Below are 20797 nucleotides of genomic sequence, written 5' to 3' on the forward strand. Positions count from 1 at the left end.
TGATGCCTTCCTACTTTTCAGACAGAGAGAGGAAGTGTGACCCCTTACAACCCTCAAGTGCTTCGTGAGCAAACTCCCTTTCATTCTATTCATTAGAGGGTTAGGTTCGAGGTTGCAGCAAGTTTAAAAATACAAATCAGTCACATTGAACCTGTCTTAATTTTCACTTGTTGCTCAGATTCACAGAGTCCTCTACTGGCTACTGAGGGAGGCAAAAAATGTCCTCCACAGCCCTATTTCACTTCAGAATTCACTTTATGTCACTACCTGCCTAGGAAAGGTACCACTTGTTCGGTGGCTCTCCCACCCACAAGGGGTGTCTCTCCTCTTCCTGAAAGAACTTTGTTTCTGCAAAGTCACTTCATTTCCTTGACCCCTATGTGGTGGTTGGCCCCTGCATGTGGTTCTATGCCAGGATAAGGTGGGACATTTTTCCACCAGCCCAGGTGCAGGCCACTGATGTGTTCCAAATCCTTCTGAAAGAAGGGTCAGCCTTTGTCAGCACCTGGAGCTGACCTTCCCTTCCTGTGGGGAGCAAGGAAGTCGGAAGCACTTCACAGGCATCCTAAGCAAGGGTCCAGCAGGTCTCTGGGGCAGTATGGGAGGCTGGTTTATGGTTGTCAGTCTGAGTCACAGATTCTGAGAACATTCCTCCATGTGGCAAAAACACACCTGGTCAAAAGACACAACATGTTCTCTCTGGGGTCAGGTAGCCAATGCCCATCTTAGTTTGTGCAGTTCCTATCTCTGGAGGTGTCAAGGTCTAGGACACACTTGTCTGTGAGAGTTCCTGTTCAGATCCTGGAACTGTGTTTTAAAATCTCCTCATTATCAACCTTGAGACAAAAATGAATTAAACACAAGAGAAAGAAAAGAAACCACTCTGACAGCTTCTTTTCCAATTCAATATATTGATTGACACATTGTTTGACCTATTGATAACACTGGGCCAAGCCTGGTACTGACCTGCAGCTTGTTCATCCATAAAAACAGGACTGGCTAGGTTTTGCTGCATATTTTTTACAGTTTAGTAAGTCAGCATTTCAAAAAAGTGGAAATGTTACCTTTAATCAAAACACTGTGGTGTGCTCTGTGGATGACCTTGTAGTCTTTTCTTCATGGTGTATGTTTTTGCCATGTCTGTAATGTGCTATAAATACAGTTCTGAGTACTTCCCTTACTTGTTGTTATGTTGTAATCACTTATGTACATTTCTCCGTGCTCTTCATAATTATCATTTTAATGTCAATTAAGTAGAGATGTCAAAATTTATTCAACATTCTCTATTGTTGGACAGTTGGATACTTTTAGAAACTTTGTTTTTAACAATTAAAATATTGCTAGATATAGGTCAGAACATTCAGGTTCTCTGCTCAGTTTTCACTGATTTGACTCTTAATAAAAGCCAAATTCCGGCAGTGAAAAAAATATTGCTCTGGTAAGCATTGGCATATATTTTTCATTCTTGTATTTCAGAAATTTCCTGAGAATAGATTCCCAGAAGTGAAACCAGTAGATCAAAGAGTGGAACCTCTTTACAACTTGATTCATAATATGAGACCTTTGGACTGACCTTCAAGGTCCCTTAAAACTCCTACATTCTGTAATTGAATAGTTCTGAGCTTCAAGTTTTTAAATTTACTCTTTCTAATTTAAGTCTTTAGGTGCTACTCTTGTCAGCTCTCCTGTCTGAACCATATTTCCTGTTATGGTTTGAGTCCCTTCAGAAGGAGGCTCCATTTTTCTACAACTCAGGTTCCCTCTCTTAGTGTCTGAGACATGTGTTCTTGCTTACACATGCCCCAAAATCATGTGTAATAGATTGAAAATATAGCCTTTTTTTGGTCCCAACATGTCTTACCTTCCCTTAGGAAGATACAAAGAATAAACAAGAAAGTGCTAAGTTGACATTTTTTTCTGCCATAACCTTAACTTAAAAGAGCAGCAGCAACTCATGGTGCTAAGTGACTGCACTGCAGCTCACAAGTAACCCCAAAAGGGCTTCACAAACCATGAATTACAAAGGAGGATGACATATGTGATGCCTGGAGAAGCTCTTTAAGCTCTTGGGCTGAGCAAATGATCTGTGGGTTCAGGGATGCTATCTGAGGGGCTCTGGCATGATGATAAAGGATCCAGTTTTAGTTTCCACATGGCATTCCACCCTTCCTCTACCCAATTACTTGGGTCACGTCCTTTCCAGTGTTCTCCATTTGCATGTGGTTGTGCCAACCAATTAGTCATAAACAGTAGGAACAGGAAGCCCGTAATGAAGCATGACCTGGTTACATCCTATCTTCTCAAATATGCTGAAAGCTCAATTGTCCTTTTTTGTTGATGACTTTCTAATGGTTTCCTGGCCTCTTTCTGGCTCCTGAGTCCCCAGAACCATGGGGCCATTTCACTGGGTTGGGTCTCTGAATTGGATCCTCCTGTCCTCTGAGGCCTGGCTGAAGGCTGGACACCTGTCCTATGACAAGGGTGATATGAGCCCTGCACTTTTAGCATAATTTGCCTGTTGGGCATTTGACCCCCACTAAGAGCTGTGAGCCAAAACCAGGCTGTGGAAAGAGGGGTCTAGAGATTGTATTGCAGCCACAGTGCTGCCACTTATCTATGGCTGTATTGATGCTACTCTATGCTCTGAGCCTCATATTCCTTAACTCTAGGACAATAGCTTTGACCTTATCTGACTGCCTCAAAGGATGTCATGGAGACTTGATGGAGGACATGCAGAAAAATAGAGTGTCACACATGATCTTAGACCTCAATAAAGAGAACCCATTCCAGGAATGTGTCTGAAATGAGCCTCCTTGTGACCTGGATAGGTAGGGTGGGTGCTCAGTAAATATAATAGGGCTGGCAAACACAGGGTCCCTCCTGTCCCATTGATAATCCATTGTCATGGCTCTGGGGATCCAGACTGCCACCAGCAATCGATTGACGTTAGTTTGGGGGAGGAAGCTTTTCTGCCATTTCTAATGTGACATGTTACCATCAAGGAGACTGAGTATGTCACAGAAGTTTTTATATCTTCCCTCTATTAGGGGAGTGGTCCTTTGGCTTCAGTTTCCTGGTTACTTGCAGTAACCAGGAAATAGCAATTGGAAGTGACTTTAAAAATTAAACTTCTCAGATGTGCATGGTTGCTCAAGCCTGTAATTCCAGCTAAAAGGGAGGCTGAGATTGGGAGGATCATGACTCTAGGTCAGCCCAGGCAAAAAAATTCACAAGAACCCCATCTTAATGGAAAACCCTGGGTATGGTGGCATACACCTGCCATCCCAGCTACAGTGCAAAGTGTAAAATAGGAAGACCATGATCCAAGCCAGCCCAGGCAAAAAAGAACGATCCTGTGTCAGAAATAACCAGAGGAGCTGGCGGAGTGGCTCAAGGGGTGGAGCACCTGCCTAGCAAGCATGAAGCCCTGAGTTCAAACTGCCAAAATAATAATAGTAGCCAGAGTAAAAAGGTCTCAAAGGTAGAGTGCCTGCCTAGTAAACACAAAACCCTGAGTTCAAACCACAGTACCACCAAAATAATAAAATTTCTACAGTGGGCTGGCAGTGTGGCTCAAATGGTAGAGCACATGCCTTGCAAGCCTGAGGCCCTGAGTTCAACTCCCAGTACCACAAAAATAGATAAACAAACCTCTACCTATCAAGCCCCTGTCTCTAAAAAAATTAACCTTCATTTTAATTAGAACAACCTCAATTAAACCAAGATGGAAATTTAAAGTAGGATTAGGATTTTAAAGATTGCAGTTGGAAATAGAATTTAGTTCTGAGCTTTGTAGCAGCCAATAACAAAGAGAAATGTGTTTGGATATATCTGTTGTCATAATTGGATGAAATAAAGCTTCCATGGTAAGCTGGGTATGGTGGTGCGTGCCTATAATCCCAGTACTTGGGGGGTGGAGGAAGGAGGATCTGAGTTTGAGGCCGGCCTGTGCAACATAGTGAGACCTTGTCTCAGTAAACCAAAACAAAACAAAACAAAAAAAAAACCACTTGTATGTTTAGGAATTTAAGATTCAAGGAATAGCTAGTGTTTTCCAGTGGAGAGGCAATGATACAATGGAAGCTTGAAGTGAGAGTTAGAAACCCTGAATCCTTCTCAGCTCCCCACCCCCTTGTCTGTCAGAATGATAGGGACTTTGTCCTCAGTCTGTTTGCCCTTCAGAGGAATAAACCCACATCTTGTCAACCTTCCTTTCTGTTCCCCGAACTCCCTGCCTCATCCCTGGCTTGGTGAGGGGTCAGGAAGGAGCCTTTTGGGAGTGCACATCATGAAGCTGGCCCCAGAATCGGGAATGTGGCCTCGCAGGGGGTGCTGGGAGTTAACAGCCTGGACTGCAGGGCAAGCACCCCAGTAGCAAGCATGGTCGCCCCGGTGTCTGTTCCAGGTGGACAGGTTCCTGTATCACATGAGGCTCTCTGATGAGACCCTTTTGGACATCATGGCGCGGTTCCAGGCTGAGATGGAGAAGGGCCTGGGGAAGGACACCAACCCCACGGCCTCAGTGAAGATGCTGCCCACCTTTGTCAGGGCCATTCCAGATGGGACAGGTGAGTGGTACTGGGGCTGCCAGGGCCCCCACTCTCTTGGTTCCTTAGCAAACATGTCCCTGACGTTTACTCCTGTATCCCAGCTCCTCTGTCCACATTCCCCCTCCTGCCCTCTTGAGTCTCTGCTTCAGTTCTGCTGAACACCTAGGGTTCCATTGACCAAGGTGCCCTGCTTTCTCCCTGCCTCAGTAAGTTGGCCTCACTTATTCTCTCCCCTCCCCTGCTCTCTCATTCTCATCCTCAAGAATACCACCTTCGCTTTCCAAGTGCAGCCTAGAGATCACTCATTGCCTTTCTCTAGGAAGTGTCCTCATTGGTGCCCTGTCACCACTGCAGCTGAGAAGCTCCCCCTGAACCAAAGCCCTGTCAGCCTGGGCCCTTATTCACCACAGTGTTCCGAGCACCTGATGCAAACTGGGCCCTGACATGTGATGAATGAACTGTGAGTGGCATTCATTCCTGGGTGTCTAGATTTTAGGCTAGAGATAGTAAGTAATGAAGGGAAGCAAGGTGTGGCGGAAGTAATATTAAATGGCAATTCAAATCACCTGGGTTCTTAGGTCCAGCTCTGACACTTCTTAGTGACACAGGCAAATGCTTAGCCTTGGTTTACCCATCTGTAACATGAAAGAGTTGGTCTATGTATGGGGTTTCTATTATTCTTTTGTATTCTCGGGGGTGAGCCCAGGAGACTTAAGGTAGTCATCAAGGCCAGCTGATGGACACGGGGGTTGGCACTAGGACATGGGTTCCTTATTTGCCTGAGCATAAGGTTGAGATTCACCTGGGACAATTCCTAACTTCTGGGCCTCTCCCCTTGGAGACTCTGGTAACATTGCCATAAAGTCTGCTGATTAACACACCAGTTTATTCTTTTCTAGTTCCAGTGATCAGAAGTTTGAAATGGGTCTCACTGGGCTAAAATCAGGGTGTCCACAAGACAGTTTCTTATGGAGGTTCTGTGGGGCGTGGGCTGGGCTGTCTGTTTCCTTCCCTTTTCCAGCCACTGGAAACACACACAGTCCTTGTGTCATGAGCTTTCCATCCTCAAAGCCAGCAGTGTAGTTCTTGAGATATCTGTCTGACTCCAACCCTCTGTCTCCCTCTCCCACATTTAAAAGACCTGTGATAACAGGCCCACTGAGATAATCCAGGATCTTCTCTCAATCGCAGGGTCAGACAATGAGCAATTTCGATGCCATCTGCATTCTGCAGCTTTCATTCTCCTCTGCCACATGCCCTGTCATGTTTACAGGACCCAGGGATTAGGACCTGGACATCTTTGGAGATGGCAGTATTATTTTGCCCACTGCAGCCTAGTGCTCTCTAGAGGGGGTCTGTGAGTTCACACCTGACCCTTCCATTCTTAGGCTCTGGCCCAAGCTACCTAAGAGGGGAAAGCCCTGGTATTTACTGAGCACCCATTGTGATCAAGAGATATTAGGGACTCACTGTGCCAAGTACTCCTCACAGAACACCGTGGGGTGGCTAAGGGTCAGATGAGAGACAGGAATAAGAAACCCCCTCTCCTCAGTTTCATGTCCCAGTGCTTGGAGCTTTAGAGCCCTTGAAAGATCCAGTACTGAAGCTTGCAGTGGTCTCAGGTCTTTGATTGGATCAGCCAGGTTCTGGGCCCCTCTGGAGCAATACTTGGGTCAAAGCAGCTTGGCACCGATGGTTGAGGGGTCCCTGGGACACAGTGATGAGAAGGGCCTTGCTTCCTTACTGACAAGTGGTTGCTCAGCGTGGGCAGTGCACCACCCTGGAGGATCATAAGCCTTGGAGAGAGACAGCCTTCTTTGAAATTTCAGTCACGCCTCTCACAGTACTGGATGAGAGTGCTGAGGGGACTGTGGTTCTTGACAGGTCATCTAGGGCCATTCTGCAAAAGTAACTGAGTCATGGGGTGGATGGGGGCGGGTGGTAAGGAGCCCAGGGCTAAGTCCTCCTGGCCTCCAGAGATGTGGCCCCTCCTTCAGATACCAGCAAGGTGTGACTCAGAAGCAAGGGAAAGTGGCCTTGGATGGTCTAGAGGCTTCCAAAGGTTTATAAGTGAGACTGACCAAGTTCTAGAAACTTCCTCCTCCTCAGGCCAGGACATGTGCATCTCCTTCTTATTCCCTCAGAACCTCTTATCACATTCTGTTGCCATGAGGTCCCTGGGCCAAGTCCCTAATGAGCAGATGCCCTGGGCAAATCCTAGGATCACTGCCCTCCTGTCCCCATCAGTGAAAGGAGGTGGTCAGCATGTCCCACCAACTTATAGAGTTGGTGGAGGGGCCACAGGAGGTTCTCCCTCCCTCTCTTCAAGGCTCGAGTCTTTAAGTCTGCTGGAATAAACTGACAGATCAGCAGAAAAAAAGGCTGATAATTTTATTAATGTGCACATATGCGTGGGAGTCATATACAATATGAAACTCAAAGAAGGGCCAGATGGTTGTGACTTATGCACTCTCACCATAGGGGAGAGGGAAGTAGCTGTTGTTGGCAATTCCAGTTTCTCCTTTCATTTGAACTTGGCTGGACCTTCCTGGCCTCTCAGCCTCAGTCAGTGAGCTGCACAGAGGGTTCCTGGTTTTTCTGTGCCTTCTCCACCAGTCATGGAGGAAGAGCCAGGAAATGTTCAGCCCAGGATTGAGTGGGTGATTACCATTCTTTGCCTCTTCCCCCACTGGCTCTCTTCTTGACCTCTGCTTCTGCCCTTTGGTAGTCCTCAGGGTGAGCCCTGGAGTGCTGAGGTAGTCATCCAGGGCCCTCTGAGGGGGCAGGAATGTGCGCCAGACCTATTTCCATACTTGCCTAAACATAAGATTTACCCATCTGGGCCATTTCTAGACATAGTTTTCCAGGCCTCTCCCCTTGGAGACTCTGAATCTCTAGGACTATATGCATTTGGCCTCTGTGTGCCTTTGGGGGACACTGCACTAGGGAGTGGCAAAGGAGTAGAGGCACAAGCCCTGCCAGTAGCTTAGGAGACGGGAATCCCCAGTTTCTGAGGCTCTTCCCTCTTCAGAGGCTGTTTTCTTAATAACCCTGTAAAACCATGATGGCCCCTGCTGCCCTTGCCCTCTTCATCTGCACAGGCAAGGCCTCCTTCCTCCAGGGTCCAAGAATCCTTCCTCTGGAGTCAGTCACATTGTGGAAGGGCTCACACCACATGATTTCCATGAAATGGTATCTTGAGTCAGGTGTGGAACGAGGTGTTTGCACAGTGATAAGAGGGCAGTGCGGGAGGCGGAGTGAGGAATGTGTCTGCTGCTACCTGTGTTCTCAGCCTGTCATCTTCCATTCCACCAGCAAGGCAACTTCCTCTTTTGTAAAATCCTCAGTCTACCCTGGAGTTTTCCCAAAATTTCAGTCAGATCACGGCTTTCCCTTCCTTAAAATCTCTCTTCCCCTTCTGTTAGCATTTCTTTCTCTTTCTTTCTTCACTACTGGGGTTTGAACTCAAGGCCTTATGCTTGCTAGGCAGGTACTCTTACCACTTGAGCCACTCTATCAGTCCTCTCTCCCCTTCTAGATAAAGCCCAAACTCCTTAGGATGGGTGGCTTTCCAAATCCTTCCTAATTTACCCTGCCACCTTCCAGCTCCATTTCTGCTGCAGACCTGCTGTCCCCTGCCTGGCTGCCCAACTCCCTCTAATCCCTACACTCGGCTCTGACTCACCTTCCTGGGGAGCTGGGTACCTCTCCCTGTGCTTCCCTGGAGCACTTGCCTATAGATGGACAGTGGCTACTTCTGATAAGCTCTCCAGGGTGCCAACAGCCTTTCCTCTTCGAATCCCTAGCATCTGACGCATAACTTGGTGCAGAATGAGTAAATGTGTATGTGAATCATGTGATCTATGACTTCCACACCAAGATAAAGAGTCAGAGCACCTCTTGCTGGGTATGTGATAAGTGCTAATAAGATTCATTCCTGGATTCCCTTCCCCAGTAAACGGCTCCCTTGGGCTTTTTCAGGACTGATCTGGGGAGACCATTTTCAGATGTCTCCACAGAAACAAAAGATGGAGTGGCTGGGCCTGTAAATGAAGATTATATACCTTGGCTAACTGGGAGCTTGTGTGGAAATGAGTCACGGTCTGCGGTGCCCATCTAAGGTAGCCGTGATGCGCATGTGTGAAAGCATGAACAGCACCACTCTGGGCCATCTAAGGCTTCGCCTCTAGCCCTTTGCCAGAACATAGAAACCCATTGCAGTCCAGGCAAGGAAAGTTGGCCATGTGAGAACTTGGGGACCAAGAAGGAGCCACTCAGGATCTCTTGGGAATTTGAGGGCAGGCATTGTGGTGCATTTGGCCTCAAGGGAACTGGGCCTTGAGCGTTTCCTCCCCAGGATCATAGTGTAGCTGGTCCCCAAGTGCTGCAGTGCTGACGTTTCGGTTTTACCATGTACTGGCATCTTCTTCTGTGTTGGATTTCATGGCTCACAAGGACTGTCTCTGGTTGGCCAGCTGTGGCTACCATCATGTGGTACAAAACATGGCCACTTGGGTGCTGGGCATGTGGACATTGAGTCAATCTACAGGCATGGATAATTGTGTACAAAGGCATATACACCTGAGTTCCCATCCCAAGCCCGTGTCTGATGCCCATGGTACTGGTAGGACTCCTGAGTAGACACCATTAAGGTGAACTGCCTCCCCAACACATGCATCGCTTCCACTTTTTGCTAATAGCATCACTCTTGGGCTAGGCTGGGTCGTATTCTATTTTCTCCTTTTGGAGTGGATCGGGCCTAAAAACTTAATTGTCCTGGGTACCTTAAGAGCCATCAGCCAACAGGGTCTCTGTTGCCCCTCTTCCTCTGGAGTGTTTTTCCTCTGCCCATCAGACTGAGGCTGGTATGAGGCTGGTTTCTCTACACTGCACACTTTCATGCCTTTAATCGAGTGTCCCTCAAGGTTGACATATCACTCTCTTACTGGTTACATTGTGCCAAAATAGGCTCCACCCTCAAGGCCCAGTTCTTAGGCCACCTGCTTGAAGTGAGTTCACATGTGCCTTCTCCATGTGAACATGCTCATTTCCTGTAGTATGACCGAGAGGGACTGGCTCAGACTGTGGGGTCAGATGGACTTGAACTCATACCCCAGCTCTGCCCCCTGCTGCATGGCTCAGACCACTGCTGCACTCCTCCCTCAAGCCTCAGCTAAGTGGGCATGATACTAGCCTATAGGGGGAGGGGGTTGGGAGATTTGATGACTTTTTTTGAGACAGGGTGTAGCTATATAGTCTGTGTGGTCCAGGCTGAACTTGAACTCATGATCCTCCTGCCTCAGCCTCCAAGTGCTGAAATTATCAGCGTGCCCTGGCTTAATGGCATTTGTTTTATGTCCCACTTGTAATCCAAACTTGCCACAGAGCAGCACTTCACTAAATGGTGACGGTTTTTCTTTCTTCATAGAAAATGGAGAGTTCCTTTCTCTGGATCTTGGAGGATCCAAGTTTCGAGTCCTCAAGGTGCAAGTCTCTGAAGAGGGGAAGCGAAATGTCCAGATGGAGAGTCAGTTCTACCCAACACCCAATGAAATCATCCGGGGGAATGGCGTGGAGGTACTGGCAGGTGGGGAAGGCCTTAGCCTCAGTCATGAGAAACCAAGCCTTACTCAGTGTCCTGTGCTTTCTCTTCCTGCAGCTGTTTGACTATGTAGCTGACTGCCTGGCAGATTTTATGAAGAACAAAGAGTTGAAGCATAAGAAATTGCCCCTTGGCTTTACCTTTTCTTTTCCCTGCAGACAGACAAAGTTGGAAGAGGTAAGGCCAGTGGGGGCAGGGGCACAGCACCACTCTGGTTTGTTTGTCTTTTTTCCACTTTTTGTTACTAATGAGGTACCAATGTGAGGCAGAGAGCAGGTTGATGTGGCAGCCTCGATTCTACACTTAATGTGGGCACAACTAGAAAGAGTGGAATGTTTTTCAAACCTCGGTGTGCATTAGAATCCTCTGGAGGGCCTGGTAAACTCAGCTTGCTGGGCCCTACAGAGTTGGTGGGTATGCACCCAGACTCGAAGCTTGCATTTCTAACAGGTCTCAGGAGATGTGGTGCTGCTGGTTTGAGGTGTACACCCAGAACAGCTGACATAGTTGCCTAAAGTTGGCATGGAAAGCCTGGGGCACCTCCCTCTATAGTGAGCCCTTAGGACAAGGACTGAAGTGGAGTTGTGGTGTGAACATGTTTGTAAGCAGACTCAGCACCTGGGATGTGCGGTCTCAGCAGTGCCTCTAGCCAGGTGGGGAGCCTGGAAATTCAGCCCTGTGTGTCTCAATTTTTCAGTTTGAGAACAACAGGAAGTCCAATGCAATCCTAAGAGAATCTGTGGAAATAAATAAAGGACCATATAAAAGAACTTTCTGGGGTCAGGAGGATTGTCAAGAGTCAGGTCTCCCAGACCATTCCTTTTTGGGGCAGTGGCCTCTGATTTATGGCACATCATGGTTCTGACACCTGGTTGACAGTCAGATCATGGACCACCTTGAAATCCTGGACCACCTTGGGATGCATTTGATATTGCTAGCTTGAGCCCCTTATTGGTTGGAAGAGTACAAAGGGAATGAGCCCTTGTGTCCACAGACTTGGCCTTGAATTGTGGCTCAGAACCAGTGGGATTGCCTTGGACAAATTAGTTCCTGTTTGTTCATTTGGTAACCAGGCATAATAATATCTACTTGCTGGCTAAGGTGAAGCTTGGCTACAGTATTTGCAAAGCACTTACCACTGCGTGCACCTGGTGCATAAATGGTGGCTATTGGGCTGTGATGACTGGCCCCAGTTCAACAGGTGTTTCTGGAGGGCAGGTGTTTTTGTATACTTCTTCTCCTCGCTCCCACTTAACAGGTGGTTGATAACTCTCTGAAATGGCTTGGTGACAATGGAAAGGTGCTATCCATCATTGATCTGATTCCAATGAGCGGGAATTTGCCTCATCTGTGCAGGGGTTAAGCTGAGGTTTATCTTTTTATAAAGAAAGGATTGGGAAGAAATGACAAAAAGAAGGTGACAGGGAATGTTTAGATGAGGCCAAGTGGAGCTTTGCTCTAAGGACAGCCAGCTTGATGCCTAGAGGAGCAAGGACTGCAGGAAATGGGAGGATGGGACCCATCAGGCCTCCCAGTTGGAGTCTGTAGAGCAGGCAGAGAAGTGACTGCCTACTGCAGGCCAGAATCAGATGCCTCTTACCAGAGCCCAGGAAGCAGAGTGGAAGGCTCTCAGGTTCTGTGGGGTCAGGAGGTGTGACTCATAGGACTTCTTTGAGAAACTAAAAGTGATTATCTGAATTAAGAGGAAGCCACTTGGGGTCTTTGTTGTCTGTGGGTGTTTTTTTTTTCCTTTGGTGGAAAAAAAAAAAAAAGCTTTATGCTTGCTCTACCACTTGAGCCACACTCCAGCCCTTTTTTGCTTCAGTTATTTTTCAGGTAGGTCTCCTGTTTTTGCCCAGGGTTGGCCTCAGACCTGATCCTCGTACTTACTTCTTGCATAGCTAGGGTCACAGGTGTGTACCACCACACTTGGTTTGTTGGTTGAGATGGAGTATTGCTAACATTTTTGCCTGAGCTGGCCTGAAACTATGAATCTCCCAATCTCTGCTTCTAGAGTATCTGGGATCAGAGGCATGAACTACCACACTGTTTTATTCATTTTAGCACTGGTGATTGAACCCAAGGCTGCTCATATCCTAAGCACTCACTTTGCCATTGTGCCACACCCACAGCCTTTCTTTTTTTTTTTTTCCGTACTTGGGTTTGAACTGAAGGCCTACACCTTGAGCCAATCCACCAACCCTTTTTTTGTGATAGTTTGTTTTTGGGGGGTGGGGAGATAGGGTGTTACATTTTGCCTGGGCTGGCTTCGATTTGCAATCCTCCTGACCTCTGCCTCCTGAGTAGCTAGGATTACAGGTGTGAGCCACCGGTGCCTGGCTTGCTTTAGTTATTTTTTAATAAGGTCTTGTGTTTTTGTCCAGGCTGACCTGGAACCATGATCCTCCCGATCTCAGTATCTCAAGTAGATTGGGATAACAGGTGCATACTACCATGCTTAGTTATTGGTCGAGATGTGGTCTTACTAACTTTTTGCCTGGGCTGGTCTTGTACCACAATCCTCCCAATCTCCACTTCCCAAGTAGCTGTGATCACAGGTGTGAGCCACTGAACTGTTTGTTTTATTAATTTTGGTGCTGGAGATAGTTATTGCTTATTTTTCCCCCAACTTAACGTATCACAAATTTTTAGTATTTTGATCCAGGGTCTTGCTGTGTAACCCAGGCTGACTTTGAACTCATAATCCTACCTTAGCCTCCCAAGTGCTGGAATTACAGGGGTGTAAAAGCTTATATCATAAGCTCTAATCCTTCACTTCCACATATACTCTCTCCTCAACAGGTCCCACATTGTCCTTAGCACCCTTATTGGGAAAAGCCACTCTACACTGTGATGAAGCAGGGATTTTGCCACAGCCTATGAAGGCAGAAGCTATAGAGCTGCCACAGGGTGGCACTGTGGTGCAGGAAAACAATCTGGGGGCAGATGGGGAGTTAGAATGTCCTCCACTCCTTGTGAGAACTAGAACAATTTCCTTGTCTCTAAGTTACAGTGTCTTTATCCATAAACAGAGGATTGGATCAGGCATGGATAGAGTTTGTGAGCTTGGGCTCAGGAGCTGGGTGGACTTGGGCAATTCTATTAACCTCCGAGTTCTTTGCTAATCTGAAAAATTCTATGATCATTTGGAGTCATGAAACTCTTGGGAAATGCCATTTTAAAGGAACTAATTGAGAATGCAACTTGAGAACCACTTTTCCAGTTGAAATTAAGTTCTCAAGGGCATGCCACGAGATGTTTTGTTTGGGAGACCTGCAAATTATACATTCTGCACAAACAATATGTGGCTAGACATCTAATAAGAGCATGCCCGTGAGAGAGATGGCATTTCCTCTCCTCCTCCCTGGGTGTGGGGGGAGTGTTCCATTATACAAGTGAGTAAACTGAGGCTCCAGTGTCTCATGAATTCAAGTATTCTGACTTTTTGGCAATTGCTCTTTCTGTTACTATATATGATGTTTCAGTTTTTTCAGACGAGAGGAATACAGATGTTTAAATTATTAGAAAATGCCTCTGAAGCAACATTGAGTCTTTTTGCAATAGCCAAGGTGTGGATCAACCTAAATATCCATCAACAGATGAATGGATAAAGAAACCGTGGAACATATGCACAATGGAGTACTATGCAGCCATAAAAAGGATGAAATTCTGTCAGCTGTTGTAACACGGATAAACTTGGAAGACATTATGTTAAGTGAAATAAGCCAGGCACAGAAAGCAAGTAGCACATGATCTCACTCATCTTTGGAATCTAAAAAAGCTGAGCTCATGAAAGTAAAAAGTAGAATAGTGGTTACTGTTACCAGAAGCTGGAGGGTAGGGAGGAGGGAGGTAGAGAGAGAATGGTCAATGGATACAAAATTAGATAGAAGAAATAAATTCTGGTGTTCTATTGCACAGGAATAATTCCTGTGCAATAAAAAAAACTAAAAAAGAAGACTTGAGGTGGTGGCTATGCTAATTATCCTGATTTGATCAATACATATTGCATACATGCACTGAAACATCACACTGTGCCTCACATATGTGCAATTATTAGCTGCTCAGTGTGATGTTCAGCCTCTCCTTCGTTTGGACTCCACCTGAACACTTCCCACAGGGTTTCCTGCTTTCCTGGACCAAGAAGTTCAAGGCACGGGGAGTTCAGGACACTGATGTAGTGAGCCGCCTGGCCAGTGCCATGAAAAAACACAAGGTGAGGGATTCACCTGGGTGCAGGGACTCTCCCAGTCCTAGCCCCTTTTCCTTGGGGGCTCACTACTACGCCTGCCTGGAGGGACAATCAGAGAGGGACCTTGCGGGTGGGGCCCTTCTATAATGATGGTGTGGCTAATTCGGGTAAGTGCATCAATGAACCTTATAGCTGTGGAACTGGCTCCCATCACCACGGAAAGGCAGCCCTGCACTCAGCCCCCACCTGCATCACAGCCCTTCAGAGGGTGTGAAACCCCCACCCCATCTCCTCTCTGAGACTCCTTCCTAGTCTAACTCTCTGTTCCACTTTCTACTCTCTCTTCACTAATTATCTCTAGTTGTTCAAGATATTTAATAATTTATATAACTGCAAAAGCAAGACTTGCTCCTTGTTGAGTGTCAAAGTACACAAATAAACCCAAATAGCTTGTTGCCCTGATGGCAAGAGGAATTGTTTTTTGCGGTGTTGGGAATAGGACCCAGGGCTTCTTGAATGCCAGCCAAGCACTGTACCACCCAGCCACACCCAGCCCAAGAGGAATATTTTGCTGTCTAGTCTTGCAGCAAGCAGTCTTTTTCTCTTTAAAGCTGGGATGCTATTCATTTGTGTGTGTGCTTTCCTCTTAGTCTTTTCAGCTTTCTTTAAAACTTTCCTCCAAACCCTGCTGAGATGAATCAAGTAGACTCTAAAGAATAGGAAAGGCAGGCAGGAGACCATGGTGCTGCCAGGGAGAAGATGTGGCTGACATCGTGCATGCTGGCCAATGTCCTAATGGGTGAGGATTTGGTGTTTTCACCCAGAAACATCATGGCTTCCAGGATATACAGGAGGTACCTCTATGTCCTCCCAGGGTCCTTCAAACTAGGTTGGACCCCTGGTGGGCCGACCTCATTCCCCTTGCACAGAGGCCTTCACTCTTGATGTAGCAGTGCAGGGTCCCCTGTTTGGCTCCCCTAGACTCTGAAGCTTGATAAAAGCCTGTTTCTTCAGGCCACTCCAGCAGGCAGTGTCTAGTGATGTCTCCATCAGTGGCCTTTGCTGCTTTCGCTTCCTCTGTGGGGAAGGATGAGGGGAATCCACCTCCTTTCTATCTCTGACACCATTTGGGGTTGTGTTCACAGGACCTGGACGTGGATATCCTGGCTTTGGTCAATGACACTGTGGGGACCATGATGACCTGTGCCTATGATGATCCCTACTGTGAAGTTGGTGTCATCATTGGTAACTCAACTGAACTTGGATTTTGGAGGTGGGGGGAAGGGGCCCTTTGGTACTTAGTTCCAGCAAAGTCTGAGTAAGTGGGAAGGGCACTGATGCTATCTGTTTAGGAGAAGCAAACATAGGGCGATGGGTCATTGATTCACTAATTCATTCATCCATTTAGCAAGTGTTCCCTAAGCACCTGTGGTGTGTGGGCCCTGTGCTGGGTGGTGGTTCACAGTGGTGCCTCTGTACTGCTCTGGGGTGAGGGAGGGTGGGTGGGTAAAGGAAGGCCAAAACCAAGAAGCTAATTTCTGGTGGTGGTTAGAGTGGTGAAGAAATCAAAGCAGGGTGACATGACAGAGTGAGGGTAAGGACAGCAGGGGGCTGTTCTGGGGGAGGTATTTGGCCAAGAACCTCAGTGATAATGAAGACAGACAGCAATATAGAAATGGGGGGAAGGGAATCCCTGGCAGAGAGAGGGAACCTCTGGTCTCAGAGATGGGAGTGAGCCTGGGGTGCTTGAGGAACCCCAAAGGCTCATGGTGGCTAAATCAAGTGAGGGAGGGGTGGAAGTGGAAGGCAGTTCAGGGCAGAGAGGGTGGATGGGCTGGGTACATTGCTGAGGATATGGGACAGTCACTGAAAGGCCACTGGGAGGCAGGGAGGCACTGGAGGACATTGGGTGGGGAATGGGTAAATGGATGTGCATTTTAAAAAGCTCATTTGGGCTGCTGAGTGGAGAATCGATTCTTGGGGAAGCAAGGTGATCAGTCAAGAGGCTGCTGGGCTGTCAGGTTAGACGGAGAGGGGCCTGGACCAGGAAGATCACGTGCCACGGGGTATCCAGTGCCTGAGAGGGGTTCGGTAGGTGGAATTGATAAGAAAGCTTTTGGGTACAGCAAAACCAAAATGATCCAATTTCTAGGGTGTTCTCAAACATCCATTTTTCTCCTTTCCATTCCTCTACCACACCTGGGAAAGTTTTCTGAATGGTGTTTTCTTAATTTCCAAAAGTGCCTTCCCAACCTAACTTTCCCTAAGGGCAGGGTCTTTAGACCCGAGCAGCCTGACGTGCCTGTTTGCAGGAGCCCCACGTCTCATGTTCCAGTCATGGCATGTAACTGGTGTTGTCCCCTGTGTCTGATGGCCCTCATACTGGGTGCTATGCCTGAGTGATGTCCACATTCTCCTGAGTAAAGCTTTTTCCAAATATTACATTACATTCTGCTTTTTTAGATTTCTCATTTTTCATGTTAGCATTTAAAATACACAGTCAAGGAAAAATACAAAAATAAAAAAAATTAAAGCAGCTTTATGGGGCATAAAAATTCTCTTGCTTTAGGTATATGATTTAATTATTTTTTAAAGTAAATTTTCAGAGCTTTGTAACCATCTATTCTAATTTTAGAACATTTTTGCCATCCCAAAAGATTCTGAAGAGCCAGGCACCTTTGGCTCATGCCTGTAATACTACTAGCTACTTGGGAGACTGAGATTGGAAGGATAGCCCCATCTCCAAAATTACAAGAGCAAAATGGACTGGAGGTGTGGCTTAAGCAGTAGAGCGCCTGCTTTGCAAGTGTGAAGCCCTGAGTTCAACCCCAAGTTCCTCAACAAACAAACAAACAAACAAAAAGATTCTAAAGAGGTTTAGTCCATTTGAGCTGTTCCTCAATATTCAAGTGTTTGAGACATTTCCTTGGAGAGATTTTGTATCTGACTGTTGCTTTTGTTGGGCAATAATCATGCTCACAGATAAGATGTAGATTATGCTAGGAACAACTTACAGCAAGTGGTGGGTAAAGAATACTTTAAGTATTGAATAGAGAAGAATGTAAATAGCTTAAGGAAAGGATTAAAAAATTACTCTGGCTTGGTATTGTTTATATCTAAAGTTAGCATAACTCATCTGTCTCATACATATTCATCAGGGACCTCTTCCCAGACGTGTTAATAGGAAGAGGTCCCTGATGAAATTAACACCCTGAGAAATACAGATTTGATATGTCAGCTTCCTTCCTCATGAACCAAGGCTTGCCGAAGCTGCTTTCCTCCTCCAGAACCATCCAGGGAGTAGATCAAAAGCACTTTGTGCACATTCTTTGGGAGGATTAATGGCCACTGAGTTCCTCTGTCTTGTCCAGCCAATTCCCTTTTCTATTTGCATATTCTCTCTGATCCCTTTATCAGGGACCGGCACCAATGCATGTTACATGGAGGACATGAGCAACATCGACCTTGTGGAAGGTGACGAGGGGAGGATGTGCATCAACACGGAGTGGGGGGCCTTCGGGGATGATGGGGCCTTGGAGGACATCCGCACCGAGTTTGATAGGGAACTGGACCTCGGCTCGCTCAATCCAGGGAAGCAACTGTGAGTGCCCTCTTGCTGTGATCCAGCATCAGCACCAGGCAGTACCTGCTCACTAGGTCCCCTTTGTCCCTTGGAGGTTGTCTAGTAGCACTAGCCATCCATCATAGAGAGTTTGTAAGGCAAGACTTGTATTTCAGTTGCATTTGACAGAGGAGCAAATTGAAGCCAAGAAAATGGAGAGGTATCTCCTAGGTCATCACCTTAACTCTAACTCAGTCCATATTTCTGGAGTTCATATGTTTATACAAAGCACTAGAGATAAAGTTGTGAACCAAATGACTCAGGTCCTGCCTTCTTGGAGCAGGTAGGTGAGTGGCCATAGGAGAGCGGCAGGCAGCAAAGAAGCAGGACTTAGTTGAGGCTTCATGTTTCTTTCCATTGGCTCCCTGGCCACCATGCTCTGACAGGGCCTTCCCTCTGTGTCTGCTGTCACACCCTTCCCAGCCTTGTCCCCTGCTCACCTGCAGAACAATTATTTAGGCATCTGCCTCAGCTCTTTAGCCATATGCAGAGCTTGCAAAAGGCAGGTGACATGGTTGATTTTTCCTTTCTTTTCTACAGTGTCTTATATACTATTGTAGACCATTAAGTGTTGAATTAAAAATATTTTTAAATAATTTTAGACTTAGAGAAAGCTTGTGAAAATAGTACAAAGTTTCTCTACAGCCTCTTCATTCAAATTCCTTAAATGGTAACATTCTGTCTCTGTATGTATTTGTATCTATACACACACATAAAATACACTTATATATATGTATGTATAGAGTTACTTTTTCTGAGTCGTCCGAGTCTAAGTTATAGACATAATATCCTTTCACCCCAAATACTTCAGGGTGTATTATCTGAAAACAAGTACATTCTTATATGTAATCACACTACAATGATCAAACTTAGGAATTTAGCACTTAATCAGTTCTAATGACTGATTTACAGACTTTATTCACAATTTACCAGTTACCCCACTAATGTCTTTTACATATGTAAAAAGAAAATTGTCATTTTCAGAACCCAATCCAGGATTGCAGGTTACGTTGTGTGGCCACGTCTCTTTATATTATCAAACCCAGGGCCTTGTGCAGGCTGGGCAAGTGCTCTGTCATATCCCCAAAGCTTTTTTTAGCCCCTAACCTGGAGCAGTGCCTTCCTTTCTCTTTGTTTCTTCTTATGACTTTGGAGCATACAGGCCACTGACTTTACAGATTGTCTCTCAGTTTGCATTTGCCTGTTGTCTTCTCATGATTGGATCCAGGTGATGCACTATCTGGCAGGCATGTCACATAAGTGGCATGAAGTGCCTGGTGTTTGCTCCATTACTGCTCATGCTCACTCCAAACACTTGATTAAGATCCCTTAACCTGACAGGTTTTTCTACCATAAGATTATCCTTACTGCCTTGTAATGAGTCTGTATCTGGTGAGACACTTTGAGACTATGAAACTATCCTGTTTTTGTCAACCTTTCACTGACTAGTTTTCATATCCACCCATGAATTTTTAAAACCACTTTATCCATTCTGTGTTTTAGTCATTATTCTACTGTAAGGAAGAGCTGTCCTATCTCTCCCATTTATTTATACTTGTTTAGATGCATGGGTTCCTTTCTTTTAATTTAATGGATTCTAATTTCTTCCTATCATTATTTATTTGATGCTCACATTTTTTCAGATTTGGCCCTTTCAAGCTGGCTCCATGCACTTTTGACATATAGTCATTGCTCCTTAAGTCCTTCTTTGTTTTCTGGCACAGATAACATGTCCCAGGTTCATTTCACATTTTCCCAGCACCAGACCTACCACTTTGCCCAGATACCCTCATGAATAAAGCTTTCAGGCACCTCCTACAAACTGCTCAAACACCATAACTACAAACCCATATAATACATTCATACCTTGGCTGTGCCTGCTTCCAGCACATACCGACTTCCCTGGTAACCATGAGTGGGTACAAACCAAGGAGGTGGTACCCTTTTTTTTGGATTTTATCATTTTTGTTTTACTTAAATTTTACTCTCCAAATCCAACCTGAATTTCATTTGGTTATCTTCTGTCTTTTCATGTTCTAAGACTTTTTATATTTAGTGAAATATATAAGGTTGATTATGAAACAGATTGTCTCTGATATTCTATTTTACTGTGTTTGGAGGATGAAAATTGTATTTAGTAGCTCACCTGGGAAACAATTAGCAATTGCCTGGTGTGCTTAGCTCTCTGTTACTGTAACAAATATCCAAGATAATCAATTTATGAAAAGAAAAGGTTTATTTTGGCTCACGGTCTGTAATTGGTTGGCTCCATTGTTTTGGGGCCTGTGGTGAAGCAGTACACTGTGGCAGGAGTGTGTGGTGGAGGAAGCCTATTGGCCACATAGCTGAATACAAAAAAGAGAGAGGAACAGAAATGGGCTAAGGTCCCAATATTCCCTTCAAGGTCATGCCCCCCAACCTCTTAAAGGAGCTACCACCTCTCAATAGTGCCATGCAAGCCAAGGACAAAGCCTCGAGCACATGGACTTTGAGGGTCCTCCAGACCCAAACCGTAGGAGCATTTTTAATCTCTTGGACACAAGTGTAGGAGTGGGAAGCACCCGAGTGTCTAATCTTAGGAAATTACCTGAGGTCTGTGACATGGAAGCTCCTTATGCCCAAAGTAAGAATGGTACCCCATGGCCAGAGTTATTTTCGGTAAAGACTTGGAGTCCAGGGCTTTGGGAGCAGGAGGGAGTCTTCGCTGTCTTCAGGCTTAGCCCTCTCCTGATGCAGGTGAGACCATGCAGCTCAGAGAGGGCAGTGCTCCTTTCCCAAGGCCACCCTTGTGCCTCAGCTGCACTGAGACTTCTTGATTCTCTGAGTTTCTG

The 20797-nt window shown here is 46.0% G+C and overlaps 1 protein-coding gene across 2 annotated transcripts in view; it reads left to right on the forward strand.

Annotated features, from left to right (window-relative positions):
* Positions 1-20797, forward strand: part of Hkdc1 (hexokinase domain containing 1) — a 65065-nt gene that overhangs the window by 1291 nt on the left and 42977 nt on the right. For both annotated transcript variants that reach the window (XR_012449733.1, XM_020161555.2), the window contains exons 2-7: positions 4406-4568; positions 9979-10127; positions 10210-10329; positions 14273-14368; positions 15490-15589; positions 17762-17945. Coding sequence is in view for 1 of the 2 variants with exons in the window: in XM_020161555.2 (XP_020017144.2) it covers positions 4406-4568; positions 9979-10127; positions 10210-10329; positions 14273-14368; positions 15490-15589; positions 17762-17945 (812 nt within the window). In the remaining variant the exon portion in view is untranslated. The remainder of the gene's footprint in view (positions 1-4405; positions 4569-9978; positions 10128-10209; positions 10330-14272; positions 14369-15489; positions 15590-17761; positions 17946-20797) is intronic.

The sequence above is a fragment of the Castor canadensis genome, chromosome 7 (genome assembly GCF_047511655.1).
Source record: "Castor canadensis chromosome 7, mCasCan1.hap1v2, whole genome shotgun sequence".
In the NCBI taxonomy this organism is placed as follows: Eukaryota; Metazoa; Chordata; class Mammalia; order Rodentia; family Castoridae; genus Castor; species Castor canadensis.